The sequence below is a fragment of the Mya arenaria genome, chromosome 16 (genome assembly GCF_026914265.1).
Source record: "Mya arenaria isolate MELC-2E11 chromosome 16, ASM2691426v1".
Lineage (NCBI taxonomy): Eukaryota > Metazoa > Mollusca > Bivalvia > Myida > Myidae > Mya > Mya arenaria.
In genome coordinates this window covers 51,531,454-51,545,745 of record NC_069137.1, presented here as the reverse complement: position 1 = coordinate 51,545,745, position 14,292 = coordinate 51,531,454, and the positions used below count along the sequence as shown (strand labels likewise).

The following is a 14,292-nucleotide window of genomic DNA, read 5'->3' as shown; positions in this document are numbered from 1 at the left end:
CAGTAGTAGTAGCAGTAGTAGTAGTAAGTTTAACTTTTGTCTTAACATGGTATATATACCAATTATCACTCAAAACAAATTACCTCGTAGATGATTACTTCCTATCACTTTGTTTCACATGTCATAATATAACGGTACATACAATGTATATATAAATATTTTTGCAGAAATATTTGTAAAACAAAAACCAAACCGTTATCGAAAGCCTACTAGTTACTTTGTTATTTATCTTTCTGTCGAATGTTTTATCTCCAGCATTTCTGGAGGTAAAGCAATATTTTGTACTAGTGAACACATAGTGGTTGGAAACTATGGCGTAATTTGAAAAAAAAAATGTTTCCTTCCAGTTTCTCTACCTACCCTATATCTTTGCATCTAACCGTGTTTGTTCTTATACCAAGCAGACAAAAGTAAGTGATCGTTAACTCTTTTTTCTCCTACTGGTATAAATTTTCAGAACTTTCTTGCACGGGAAATGCTTGTAAATGTATCCAGTTTAAATATCGACGGTTTTCATCGTGAAATTGATATTAAGACAAAACCTTCACTAAAACAAATAATATATCCTGACCTTTCTACTCCAATTTTCTTGGCAGAGGAACCGGAAACAAAAAAATAAACTCATGTGTTTGCATCATTTGGTTTAGTTTAAATAACGACATTTAAGTGCTCGCTTTTCTTAACATCAAGGCATAAAAATTAAAGATTCATATAAACAAATCATTGAAACGTCAATATGAAGTTGGAGGTGGTTATCAACGTCTTTATGAATTCACCTTCTTCCAAATAATGCAAAATAAACATTGGTTAGCGAGTGCCTGTACCGAATTATGTCATATATTGTATTTCTTGACATTCCTCCAAGACAAAATCTCAGAAAAGGGAGACGCATCCAAAGAATCACGTACACTATTCAACTGCGTTTTGAAATGTTTTAAATAATTTTATATTGACATATTGACAGTCTTGCAACTCTCCATGATGTCGATGAATATTTTCAATAAGAGAGAAACTGTTATTTTCATACTTGTGATTTGGTATATGTCGCCATTTAGTTGATCAATTGTATCGCTTAATCTGTCCAATTCATTTAAACTTACTATTGTTGTACTTTGTTTTGGTACATATATGTACTGAATAGATATGTGGCCCCTTAAGTTGTACATTTAGAAAGTTTCATATCTCATTTAACCATTATTAAGCCAAATGATAATATTAAACATTTTAACATTGTATGTCTTATCTTAACCAAAATTATTCGAACATGTCGGAATGGTGCCTGCGCCAAATTAACCCGACTCCGAACTTGTTAGGGGAGATCACTGCATAAGAGATTATGGGTACCGGATACCGGCGAATAGCAGCGATCGTATTAGTATCCAGAGCAGTTACGTCCCTTTTTTATAGATTAGCCATGAAGCGTTGGTAATTTTCTAATGAAAATAAACTTTGAAAATTGAAATAATTTATTAGATGAATATTCAGTTGCACCCATCACTGCATATTGAAAGCTGTTTGGTGATTTTCAACACGAATAGCGTTAATTATAAAAGGTAAATGTTGTTTGTCAGTGAAGATTTATATTGAGTATAAAGTAATGCACCAGTCAATTGTAAGTTATGTAACCACGGCCCCCCAGGTCCGGCTGTATACCGGGGATAGCCGGTGAAATGGCCCGTGTTTTTACCTTTCAGTTGGCCCCACAGCATCAGGTGTATGCGGTTGTTTTGGCTTCAAGTAAAATATAGCTGGGAATGAGCCTTACCTAGGCTCCCTGGGGGCGGGGGCATTTGGTGGGGATTTGACCATCAGTTGTCCGCGCAGGGCGGGGATTTTACCCGGGGTTGGCTTGACTGAAAGTCAAAGTCCCCCGCTAATTAACTGGTGCATAATTATTCAATAAATTATGTTCAAAATAAACTTTGAAAACTTGAAATAATTTATTAGATGAATATTCAGTTGCATCCATCACTGCATATTGAATGCTTTTTTATGCTTTTCTTAAAGTTTAGCGGAAAAGGTAAATGTTGTTTGTCATTGAAGATTTATATTGAGTATAAAGTAATAATTCGATAAATTATGTTATTCAAACTACAGACATCGCAAAAATTGTTGGTCAGACCAGTAAATTTTGACTAAGTTCAACTAAATTTGTAATTGGGTTGGCCCGTCTAACCAACAGTTGTCACGTCCATATATAAAAGAATGAAAAATTAAATATTGATCAATTATCAAACCACCTCTTAAAGGTAAAAGTAATTTTGTTGAATAGAAAATCCTGTAATATCAATAATACTGTCAAATAGCCATTTGTTTACGAAGCCGATGTCGTATTCTCTTGTGTAGATGTCAGAGTGCGTATAGCACTAAGTCAAACACCATGCACATTTGCCTCCCTTTGCATTTAATAACCAAATAATGTATATAAATGTGTATATATCCCGCGATGTTTTCAAATGATAAACTTTAGTAATTAACATTGCAAATGGTGCAAACAAAAATCCTATAAATTCGATTCCAATACCAGTATAACCAAATTTTCAATACAATTAAATGGAAGTGTAAAGAATAGCGTTGTCAAAACTTTATTTTGGAGCAAAGCCTGGCAAAAATAACTGGCACATTTTCTCTTGAACCACCAAAAATTTTGGAGGCTGTCGGTATGAATGACCAACACATTTTCTGAACTAATGTGATGTCTGTAAACAGGTAAAAATTCCTTGTGTTTTGCACAAATACATCTTCGCCCAAATCGGGAGTAGTTTATTTAAACGTCAGCCTTTTAAGATTTTCTGAATTTTTCTAACTGTAGTATTTCAGTACTATATATCATTCGAGATCATTGGTAGGAGTGACACCCCTTGATAATTCTTTTAGGTTAAATGTCACTAAATTTTGTACAGGTCATATGACACCAAAGAAGTAGTTAATTTCTATCAAACAACTGTGAAATTTATTGTTTGCATGGTCACATGTTTCTTCTTCCTACTTGCACTCTGCTTTTTATTAATATGTGTCTCAAATGTGTAAAAAACTATAGAGTAATTTGTATTATTGAGGCTTTTTAAAAAGGATTCTAAATCAATTTTGAACCATCATTAACATTAGGGACTAAGTAATATTAATATTCCTCATTTCCTGAATGAGGAAATATGCATCAGTGTCAGGCTTGAACTCATGACCGCCAGAACACTATCACCATGCTTTTACCAACTGAGCTAACCCAGCAACTGGCTCTTATCTACACACACTTTACTCCTCAAAGCACTGTTGATGACATTACCTGATTTCATTTGTATTTTTTTTATTTTTCAGGTGACATGAGAAGTATTGGACATGTAACGCTGGTTTTGAAATGGTGGTTTACAGACTCATTTGAAATGGAGAAATATCATACATGTATCTATAAGTTATTTCCTTTTGACTGTGAATATAAGATAACTACTTAAAATGTCACAGAATGTGAATTACGAAGTGAAGCAATTCAGGTGCGGAATATGTTCAATTGATTTTATGGATAGCCAGCATTTACTGAGCCACATGAAAATACATACTGGGGAGAAATCATTCATGTGTGCGATATGTGGTGCTGCTTTTCCTCAAAGATGTAATTTGAAATACCACATGCGAAAACACACAGGTGAAAAACCATACAAGTGTGAGACCTGCTCTGTGGCTTTTGCACATGGAACTGATTTGCGTAAACACATGAGAATACACACAGGGGAAAAGCCATACAAGTGTGTTTTATGTAATGTTGCTTTTACTCAAAAGTCGGCTTTAACAGGACACATGAGAATACACACTGGAGAGAAGCCACACAAGTGTGAGACATGCGGCGCAGCTTTTTCATATAAAAGTCATTTAGTGGGACACATGATAATACACACTGGAGAGAAGCCATACAAGTGTGAGATATGCGGCGCGGCTTTTACACGTAAAACTCATGTAGCGGGACACATGAGATTACACACGGGAGAAAGACCGTACAAATGTGAGACATGTGACTCAGCTTTTACCCATACATTTCTTTTAAAGGCACACATGAGAATACACACAGGAGAGAAGCCATACGAGTGTGAGAAATGTGGTAAAGCTTTTAGCATGAAAAATTTGTTAATGAAACACATACGAGTACACACTGGAGAAAGACCGTTTAAGTGTGAAATTTGTCATAAAGATTTTTCTCAAACTACTCATTTACGGGTTCACATGAGGCGCCACACGGGAGAGAAGCCATACAAGTGTGAGGCATGTGACGAAGCCTTTATAAGGAAAGATGTATTAAAGAGACACATGAATCAACATATGGAAAAAGAGTCTGAAGGGAGTTTCAGTTTAACTGTTTGCGACTAATACATGTACATTGTATGAACAGTTTATGGCATTTATTATAGAAAATAGAAAACAAATATTGCATTAATTATCTTTTAAATTGTTGAAATTGAGGTAGGAGTTATTTTACTTACTCATATTATTGAACAGCAAACAGCACTCATTGGAAAAGTTTATTTGAATATATATAATCATAAAGAATCGGTATTTAATAGCGTTACTCTTTTCGGTGGAAAACTTTTCCGAAAAGGCATTTTTTGTCATTTTATGAAATGATTCGCCTTGGCCGAAGTATTTTGCAATATTCCCATCATATGCACTTACATGTAGTTCATGAACAGAAATGTATGTTGCATACCCAAGCTATTTAAGTAAATAATAAGGTTTCAAAAATGTGTTCTTTTCAATGTGTAGCACAAACAAAGTTCTCCATATGAATTAGTATATTATATTATGTTTCCCATTATTTAGTGTTATATTGTTACATAAATGTTTAAGTAGGTTTTAGAATGCAAACATAACTATAGATGTACCACTTATTAAAATAACTATTCGGTTTTCTAAAACTTATATGAATGAGATGAATAGTAGAGGTATTTTAATGATTGTAACTGCTGTCATTGTTATGATAATGTTAGTTGTCAATGCTGTTATTGCTATGATAATGTTTTTGTAAGAGCGCGGAAATAAATTTTACAGAAACATGTATATAGAATTATTCAGCGCTATGAAAACCGTATGAGGTATGACTAGAAATGTTTACAGTGATATCATTTTCAAAATGTTGCCAAATTCATGATACATTTTTCATGGATATTGTCATTTTGTGTAGCGTCCGTAGCCCCAATTTTAGATACTGAAAATACATATGACAAAATAAGCAAGTAGAGTGAAACTCTGTTACCATATCTGTATTGACAATCGTTACGATATAATGTTAATTAGGCCAAATAATTATAATCAAACACGAAAACGGTATTGGAAAAAACGCGTTGTCCGTAGGCCTGTTGTGTCCATAGCCCGATCGCTCATGAGGCGATAATGTGCTTTAATATGACCTACCTGCTTAAACTTATTCGATAGTTGCAAGACTTAGTTTTATGTCTTTTTATCCAGTGAATCAAGATAATAACTAATTTATTCATATTCTTTCAGTCTTGCATAACTAAGTTAATGTTGACACATTTTATTTATAAAACATGTAGAAATAAAATATGTATATAATTTTACAGAATTATTTGAAACAAGGACCATATTGTTAATATACTAGTATACCACGCCTCCAACATAAATGGCGCAACGCCATTGGTCTAGGAAGTCATTAAACACACGTCTAAATGAGTTTTATTGAACCTTTTAACGCATTCAGCGCTTAGATTTGATATACTTTATCTAATGGGGACATTCATAACTAAAAGCGACTCTTTCAATTCATCATCTGATGTGACCTAGCTTCTGTTTTGCAACTCCACCAAGTGATCTTTATAAAGGTGAAACTTTATAACAAAACCTTGTTGACAAATTTCGTCATGATATGGTGGGCAGGCTTGTATGGTCAAAGAATAACAGGAGCTTACTAATCGGGTTTGTATTGGAAATTGTCACACGAGAACATTTATGATCCATGCGGAAATGGCCGGTTGCTCAGTCGAAATGGTCAAGGCCAAAATAGTCACTGGACCAATTTGGTCGAGGCTGGGCTGAAATGGTATCTGGGCCGAAACTGTAAACTAAATGGACCACCCCGGGATGGTCACTGGGTCGAAAAGGTCCAGGCTGAAATGGTTACTGGATCGAAACGATAGCTTTGCCGAAATGCCACTGGACAAAATGATCAACTGGCCGAAATGGTTCAGGCCGAAATAGTCACTGGGCTGAAATGGCCCTGGCCGAAATAGTCACTTGGTCGCAATGATTCAGGCCGAGATGGCCCAAGCCAAAATGGTCCAGGCCGAAATAGTCACAGGGCTGAAACGGTCAAGGTCGAAATAGTAACTGGACATAAATTGGCATCCCGGAGTATTCACTGGGTCGAAAAGGTCCAGGCCGAAATGGTAACTGGACCGAAATGATGGCTTTGACGAAATGGCCCAGACCATAATGATCACATGACCGAAATGGAACTGGCCTGAAATGGCCCATGTCCTTATATTCACTTGGTCGAAATGATCCAGGCCGGGATAGCCCAGGCCAAAATAGTCAAGCCGGAAAAGTCACTGCGCCTTAATGGTCCCGGCCGAAATATTAACTGGACATAATAAACAGGCACCCGGTAGCATTTAAGGAAGGAAGAACATGATCGACATCCTCATGAATACTTATTGTCATATTCTTTGTCCCTGCATATTTTTTTTGTCTATAATCCCTATATTTCCAGGCTCCTAGAAATTCCTCTTTGAAAAGTGCAAAAATAGCGAAGCATCCGAGGAATGAAAACACGTTTTTAAGCGTTTTAACAAAGATTTCAAATACTTAATTTCCGATTACGATTTTAAATTATCAGTTACACTTGACAACCCAATACTTAAACCTTGTTTAGAGGATCAAAGTATTGTTCCAAACGTCACTGAACTATAAATAGATCAACGAACATATATAAACCGAAACAAATCGTCAAACTTAGGATGTTCACCCTTATACTTTTGTGATAATTCCATAACTGCAAACATTAATAGTTATTGAGTTATTGCACAAAGGACATATGTTAAGTGTGGTTCCGAAGTTTCTCACTTAGAAAAAAAAGAAGTTTCAACAGACGTCTGTTGTCATGTCAACTCCATATTAAGTTACACTCGTTTTATTCTAAACCCGCGATACGATTAAAACGTTCCCAAAACATTAACTCATACGAGGCACATTATAGGTAATAGTTAGATATCTGATACAAGGATCTTTAATTAAAGTCAAATATATGTTGACAAAAACATTAGCTCAATGAGCATAAATAACATCTCAAAATGTAACAAAGAGCTGGTGACCTGGAAATAAAAGCATATAGTTTTTAAATAGGTACAATATTGGAACAATTATATACAAAAGCTGTTTATGAATACATTCATGCATAAAAGTAGATTAGAGCACTGAATGTTTAATACATCGATAACATAGTTTTCCAGGTTGTAGGTCAATACAGGCGCGCACGGTTCCTCTTGTTGACATACCACTGAAAAATGTTTACTTCTTTCAAGAGTATAAACTAAGGATAACTCATTATACGATTTAAACAACAAAATTGTAAATTAGTTTAAACTTATTTAATTTTACAACGATTGTGAAACAAGGTTTAGCAACTTGTATTTATCACTCTCATTGGCACGATGTTGCGCGAGAGTGTGGTCTTGTGTTGTGGGGGAAAGCGGAGTACCCGGAGGAAACCCACTTGTCCGACTTGGTGACCACAAACCAAACTCACATGCGCCCAGGCCGGGAATCGAACCCGGGTCGCCTTAATTGTATGTTACATTACGCACATGGAAATTACAGCACGGTTAAGTGATGTGTAGTTTGTAAAAATGTTATAATTATTTCAGCTTACTAGGAAAAAAATATTTCGAAAGTATTGCTTAGATGAGGTACTGAAATTATCATGTAATATAAATACTACTTGATATTGCTGATAATATTAGAAACAGAAGCGTACAAATTATGGTTGCTCCTATAATTGGGTGAATCCCTACCTTAGGTAACCACACAAATCTCTGCCCGGCCACCGTTCTCAAAATATCAACACCCACCACTGTTCAAGAATATAAATTTGAACTGACATATCGTAACACAATAAGAAGTACTTGCCGAAAGAGCAGCAACAAGTAGTGCAGTGCCTCAACGTGCACACAATCTCATGAAATTACGTTACGTTATAAAAATACGTCATATTTGCCGAAGGAACAGAAACAAGTAGTGCAGCGTCACAATCTCATGGAATGACGCTACGCTCGCATTCAATTTTTCAATTATTTTTTTTCTGAACAATTACAAATAAATGTATTTTTATATCCTTTTAAGACATATAACAGAACGAGTGTGTACAACAAATATATTTCACGAGAGGCGTATATATTATCCGAAATGAACGAAAACAAAACAGTAATGAATCGTTCATTACCATTGAACAAGGTGGTGAACCGTATGCCGAAAAGAAATCTGGTCGATTTATATTGGCAGACATTTCCGAGAGAATGTTAAACATCAATGCAGAGAAGATTAGGGATACCGGTTATCGGCGAATAGCAGCGATCGTAATGGTCCACAGAGCAGTTACTTCCCGTAGTTATAAATTGTTCATGCTTTGTTAATAATTGAACCAATAATAAGGTGCACTAGAACTGTAAAATTTTCTCCAAAGAGCACCCATTACAACTTATGAAAGCTTCTTGATCATTTCTCACAACTTAACCCCGCCAAGGTAATTTTTGTCAGTCGGTGAAGTGTTTAAATTATTATTTATGCATAAAACAATTGAGCTATAAATAATATAATTACTGTTTAATATAAAAAAATTATCATTATTTTCTTTTTACAATACACGTACTTTACTTATTCCAAATAATTGTACATGGACGGATTTTTTATGATATTTTTAAATGGCAAATCCTTCACGATTAGATGAAGGGTTTAGAAGAATCTCGTATTGTACTAGCTAAAGAACTTCAGCGAACACGTTATATATTACCTTTTTGGATGTGTTCGCTGAAGAGAACGCCGTATCCAAACCCTACCAGAATTCGTGACATTTTTATGTCACGCTGTTATTTCACTTGTATGCATTGTACAGACAAAATATCTGTATCCTTAGGTTAATGAAGTAAAATGTAGTTCACAAACTCATTTTCAAAACCAAAAAACGCTTTAAAGATAGTTGATTTAGCTTTTTAATAAATCCTATTACAAACATTCCTTATCTAGGTCATAGTTGTGTTCAAATTTAATCACGTGACACCAAGATTTTCAGTAAATACCCATGTGACCTAGTGTTTATTTTGCTGTTATTTTTTCTATTTCGAATAATTAATAAATAAATAATAACAAATTTGGAATAAATAAATTGTTTTTACTTATCAAAAGGTATTTACAGCCTTACTGCAATTGGATTCAACTAAATGAACAATGTGAATCCGATGCTATAAATAGAATCCATCGACGTCATCATGGTCATGTGATTGCATTGCATCATCACACTCAATTGATTCTGGTTGACTTTACTATGGGGGTTACGCCATAACTTTAATGCGTTGTAAACATCAAAAAAATAAATATCAACATTAAAGTTATGGAAGCCAGAACTAGTATTGAACGACTATTATTTTAGACTAGGCCTAAAAAAAAATAATATTTGGTTAGGGTTACATTCAAAAATAGGAAGGGTAGGTAGGCTTTTTATTTATATTTTTTTTATTAGGCTTTATATATGAATGTCATTTTCATCATTGGAGAATTGTGTTAAAGTTATCTTCTATATAAGCAATTAAGGTTTTAAACTACATATTGAAAAGCAAAAAAAAAACAAAAAACATTTTTTTTTTTAGTTTTTCATTTTTTTTTCAAACTGACTATAAAAATGGTAGGGTCGGCGCCTATTCCGTAGGTAGGGTCGGGTAACCCGAACCATATGTATTTATTTTTTTTAGGCCCTAGTATTTTCGGCTAATTCATTATTTGTGTAACTAATGTGCATATCAGAATTAGGTTTTAATTTGGCAGTTTAAGAAAGGTTCTTAACCCATGGCTAGACCAAATAAGTTTATTTTTTGCAATTTTTGATACAGTTATTCCTCAAAAGAATCCCGTATAACACGTCTATTATTTTATACTAAACAAATGATTGAATCGCAGGTCTGTAAAAATGCTAGTTTCAATTTTGCTAAATTTATATTTCACATTTTATGATTTATCTTCTTCAAAACTCGAAAGGCCCACCCTGCGTTTTGCTGTTCAGTGGTTCAAATACGCACAAGCCTGAAAGTTATGTATTAGTAAAATGCTTTCCATGCTTGCTCAATTTCACAATTTTATATAGCAGAGCTTGTCTAGAATTTGCAACCAAGCATATAAGAATTACGGACACTACGGACCATGGACATTTCGGACCAGACATTACCGACCAGATTTAGGGACACTACGGATCAGATTTAGGGACATTACGGACCAGATATTTTTTAATCATTCACTCATTAGTTTTTAATTTGTTAATAAATACTTGAACATGAGTGCTCAGTCTGACTTTATATATTCCATATAACTGTGAAAAATCCCGTGAAATTCGAATAGAACAATGGTTCAATATAAAATCTTATGAAATTCCAAAAGGTGTTAAAGACCTATGTATTTATAACAATTATGTGAATCATAATGAACGAAATTTGAAAGATTGGCAGTTAAATCAATTAAAAGTAACAGAAGAAATATTTTCCTAAACAGTTTATTTCCCAAAACAAATCGAGCACATATAATAACATATCAGTGTATACATGCATCACGAATGCAATACAACAATAACAATAAACAGCACATGTCACCCATAGACTCCTCTGGCCGAGCTTCATCATTACACGTGATGCACGTAAATTCTAACTCGGTACCATCCAGGTTCGCGGCATCATACTGGGCAATGGTTATACCTGTACCACAGCGTCGATGTTGCCAACGTTCACATTACGTCCCCTAGTCATAAATTGTCCATGTACTGTGATTAATATTTTACATTACGGTTTTTCATAACATAAAACACATGTTATTAGATAAATATTGCAACCTTTACTGCATTTTGAAAGGTAAATGTTTGTCATTGCAGCATTTTAATATGTTTGTCTTAGTAACTGCTAATGCACCAGTCAATTGTAACCACGCCCCCCCCCCAGGTCCGGGGGTAAACCGGGGATAGCCGGGGAAAAAGGCCGTGTTTTTACTTTCCAGGTGGCCCCGCAGGGCTGGCTAACCCCGGTGGTTTTGTCTTAGCGCCAAATTTAGCGGAGATTGGGCCTTCTATAGAGTCTCTGGGGTGCGGGGGCATTTGGCCGGGGTTTTACCATCAGTTCGTCTCCGCAGGGCGGGGATTTTACACGGGGTTGACTGGACCGAAAGTCAAAGTCCGCGCTATTCCCAGGACCTGGGGGGGGGGGGCGTGGTTACAATTGACTGGTGCATGATAATGTGTCACTTTGGTACTGTTCTCTTTTTCCTACATGCATTTTCATATCGCTTTTTCATGTCTTATATCATCTTTACAGTATTCGTTTCGTAATGTCGGTTTTTGAAGGCAAAAATAATGCGCGTTAGGGGAACTTTTTAAACATATCTATAATATATTATCTTATCAAGCGCCACCTTTCCAATATATCAGCTAATATAACATACACATCAATAATAATCACGAATAAAAAAGAGACGAAGCAACACAAAAACACTAGCATGCACGCTCTAACCTGTCCAGGAAAAGTACGTGTTATAAATATTTGCTTAATTCAATTTCACTATTCACATTATCTTATTAAATCAAAACTAATGTGAATTAGCTCCATCCCGTCTGCATAATTTATTATATATGTATTTTCGTACGGCTGTCATGTTTTGAGACAGTAAAATGAAAATGTATGAAGCTCTGTTTTCCTTATTATTGAAAATACTGCTGATTACATAATATTTTTCGTATTTTTTTCAGGTGTCAGGAAAACAACATGTGAGAAAAACTACAATGATTTAGTATTGTGAAGCATTTGGTTTTACACGGAATTGTCGTTTACTAACACATATAATACTACTTCTGTATATGAAAATAACATAAGTATTTCCAAATGTCACAGAATATAAACGACAAAGCGAAGCAATTCAGGTGCAGAATATGTTCTGTTGATTTTATCGATAGCCAGCATTTACTTAGCCACATGAATATACACACGGGAGAGCAATCGTTCAAGTGTGATACATGCGGTGCTGCTTTTTCTTACAAATGCATCTTACAATACCACATGCGAAAACACACAGGTGAGAAACCATACAAGTGTGAGACCTGCTCTGTGGCTTTTGCACATGGAACTGATTTGCGTAAACACATGAGAATACACACAGGGGAGAAGCCATACAAGTGTGTTTTATGTAATGTTGCTTTTACTCAGGCGTCTAATTTAAAAGGTCACATGAGAATACACACTGGAGAGAAGCCACACAAGTGTGAGACATGCGGCGCAGCTTTTGCACAGAAAAGTCATTTACTGCGACACATGGTAATACACACTGGAGAGAAGCCATACAAGTGTGAGCTATGCGGCGTAGCTTTTACATGTAAGACTAATGTAGCGGGACATATGAGAAAACACACAGGAGAAAAGCCATACAAATGTGAGACATGTGACTCTGCTTTTACCCATACGTTTCTTTTAAAGGCACACATGAGAATACACACAGGAGAGAAGCCATATGAGTGTGAGAAATGTGGTAAAGCTTTTAGCATGAAAAATTCGTTAATGAAACACACACGAGTACACACTGGAGAAAGACCGTTTAAATGTGAAATTTGTCATAAAGATTTTTCTCAAAGTGCTCATTTAAAGGCACACATGAGAATACACACAGGCGAGAAACCATACGAGTGTGAGAAATGTGGTAAAGCTTTTAGCATGAAAAATTTGTTAATAAAACACATGCGAGTACACACTGGAGAAAGACCGTTTAAATGTGGAATTTGTCATAAAGATTTTTCTCAAAGTACTGATTTACGGGTTCACATGAGGCGTCACACAGGAGAGAAACCATATAAGTGTGAGACCTGTTCTGTGGCTTTTGCACATGGAACTGATTTGCGTAAACACATGAGAATACACACAGGGGAGAGGCCATACAAGTGTGAGGCATGTGGCGAAGCCTTTATAAGGAAAGATGTGTTAAAGAGACACATGAGTCAACATATGGAAAAAGAGTCTGAAGGAAGTTTCAGTTTAACTGTTTGCGATTAATACATGTATGAACAGTTTATGACATTTATTATAGAAAATAGGAAACAAAAATTGCAGTGTTTATCTTTTAAATTGTTGAAATTGAGTTATAAGTTATTTTACTTACTTATATGATTAAAGAGAAAACAGCAACAGGCATATACTCATTGGAAAAGTTAATTGGAATACAAGCCTAAAGAATCAGTATTTAATAGCGTTACTAACTCATTTCGGTGAAAAGGGCAAATTGGCCGAAGTATTTTGCAATATTCCCATCATATGCACTAAGTTCATGAACATAAATGTATGTTGCATACCAAAACTATTTAAGTAAATAATAACGTTTAAAAATGTTCTTTTCTATGTGTATCACAAACAAAGTTCTCCATATGAATTCGTATATCATGTTATGTGTCGCAATTATTTAGTATTATATTGTTACATAAATGTTTTTTGTAGGTTTTAGAATACAAACATATCTATAGAAGTAACACTTATTAAGATTACAATTCGGTTATACACACTGTATATGTATGAAATGAATAATACCTGTAGAGGTATTTTAATGATTGTTACTGCTGTCATTGTTATGATAATGTTATTTGTCAATGCTGTCATTATATGAATATGTTCTTGTAAGAGCACGGAAATAAAAAAATTCAGAAACATGTATATACTATAGAATTATTCAGCGCTATGAAAACCGTATGAGGTATGCCTAGAAATGTTGACAGTGATATTATTTTTAAAAAGTTGCCCAATTCTTGCCCTTTACATGGATATTGTCATTTTGTGTAGCGTCCGTAGCCTCAATTTTAGATACTGAAAATACATATGACAAAATAAGCAAGCATATTGTTTACTTTTTTTATTGGAACTCCTCGGCCATTTTTCTCGAAAACAACCTCGGATGCAGATGGACGGTTTACATACTCAGAAATACTTAACTATTGGGAATCTTAATTGTGTCTGCAATAATACACTACATTGGCAATCAATTTAAACTTTGATCAATAAGTAAAAGCTTAAA

The 14,292-nt window shown here is 34.9% G+C and overlaps 2 protein-coding genes across 2 annotated transcripts; both read left to right on the top strand.

Annotated features, from left to right (window-relative positions):
- The first annotated feature begins 1,419 nt into the window (after positions 1 to 1,419).
- LOC128221964 (gastrula zinc finger protein XlCGF8.2DB-like) lies at positions 1,420 to 5,043 on the top strand. The gene is made up of 2 exons (XM_052930687.1): positions 1,420 to 1,553; positions 3,316 to 5,043. Exon 2 carries the CDS (start codon positions 3,451 to 3,453, stop codon positions 4,354 to 4,356), a length of 906 nt encoding a protein of 301 aa, XP_052786647.1. The 5' UTR covers positions 1,420 to 1,553; positions 3,316 to 3,450; the 3' UTR covers positions 4,357 to 5,043.
- Positions 5,044 to 8,621: 3,578 nt separating this feature from the next.
- Positions 8,622 to 14,012, top strand: LOC128221962 (zinc finger protein 239-like). Its single transcript, XM_052930685.1, has 2 exons — positions 8,622 to 8,740; positions 11,993 to 14,012. Exon 2 carries the CDS (start codon positions 12,126 to 12,128, stop codon positions 13,281 to 13,283), a length of 1,158 nt encoding a protein of 385 aa, XP_052786645.1. The 5' UTR covers positions 8,622 to 8,740; positions 11,993 to 12,125; the 3' UTR covers positions 13,284 to 14,012.
- Positions 14,013 to 14,292: the final 280 nt, after the last annotated feature.

Coding starts and splice junctions, on each gene's coding strand:
- LOC128221962 (XM_052930685.1), top strand. CDS start 12,126: ATGTCACAGAATATAAACGACAAAGCGAAGCAATTCAGGTGCAGAATA.
- LOC128221964 (XM_052930687.1), top strand. CDS start 3,451: ATGTCACAGAATGTGAATTACGAAGTGAAGCAATTCAGGTGCGGAATA.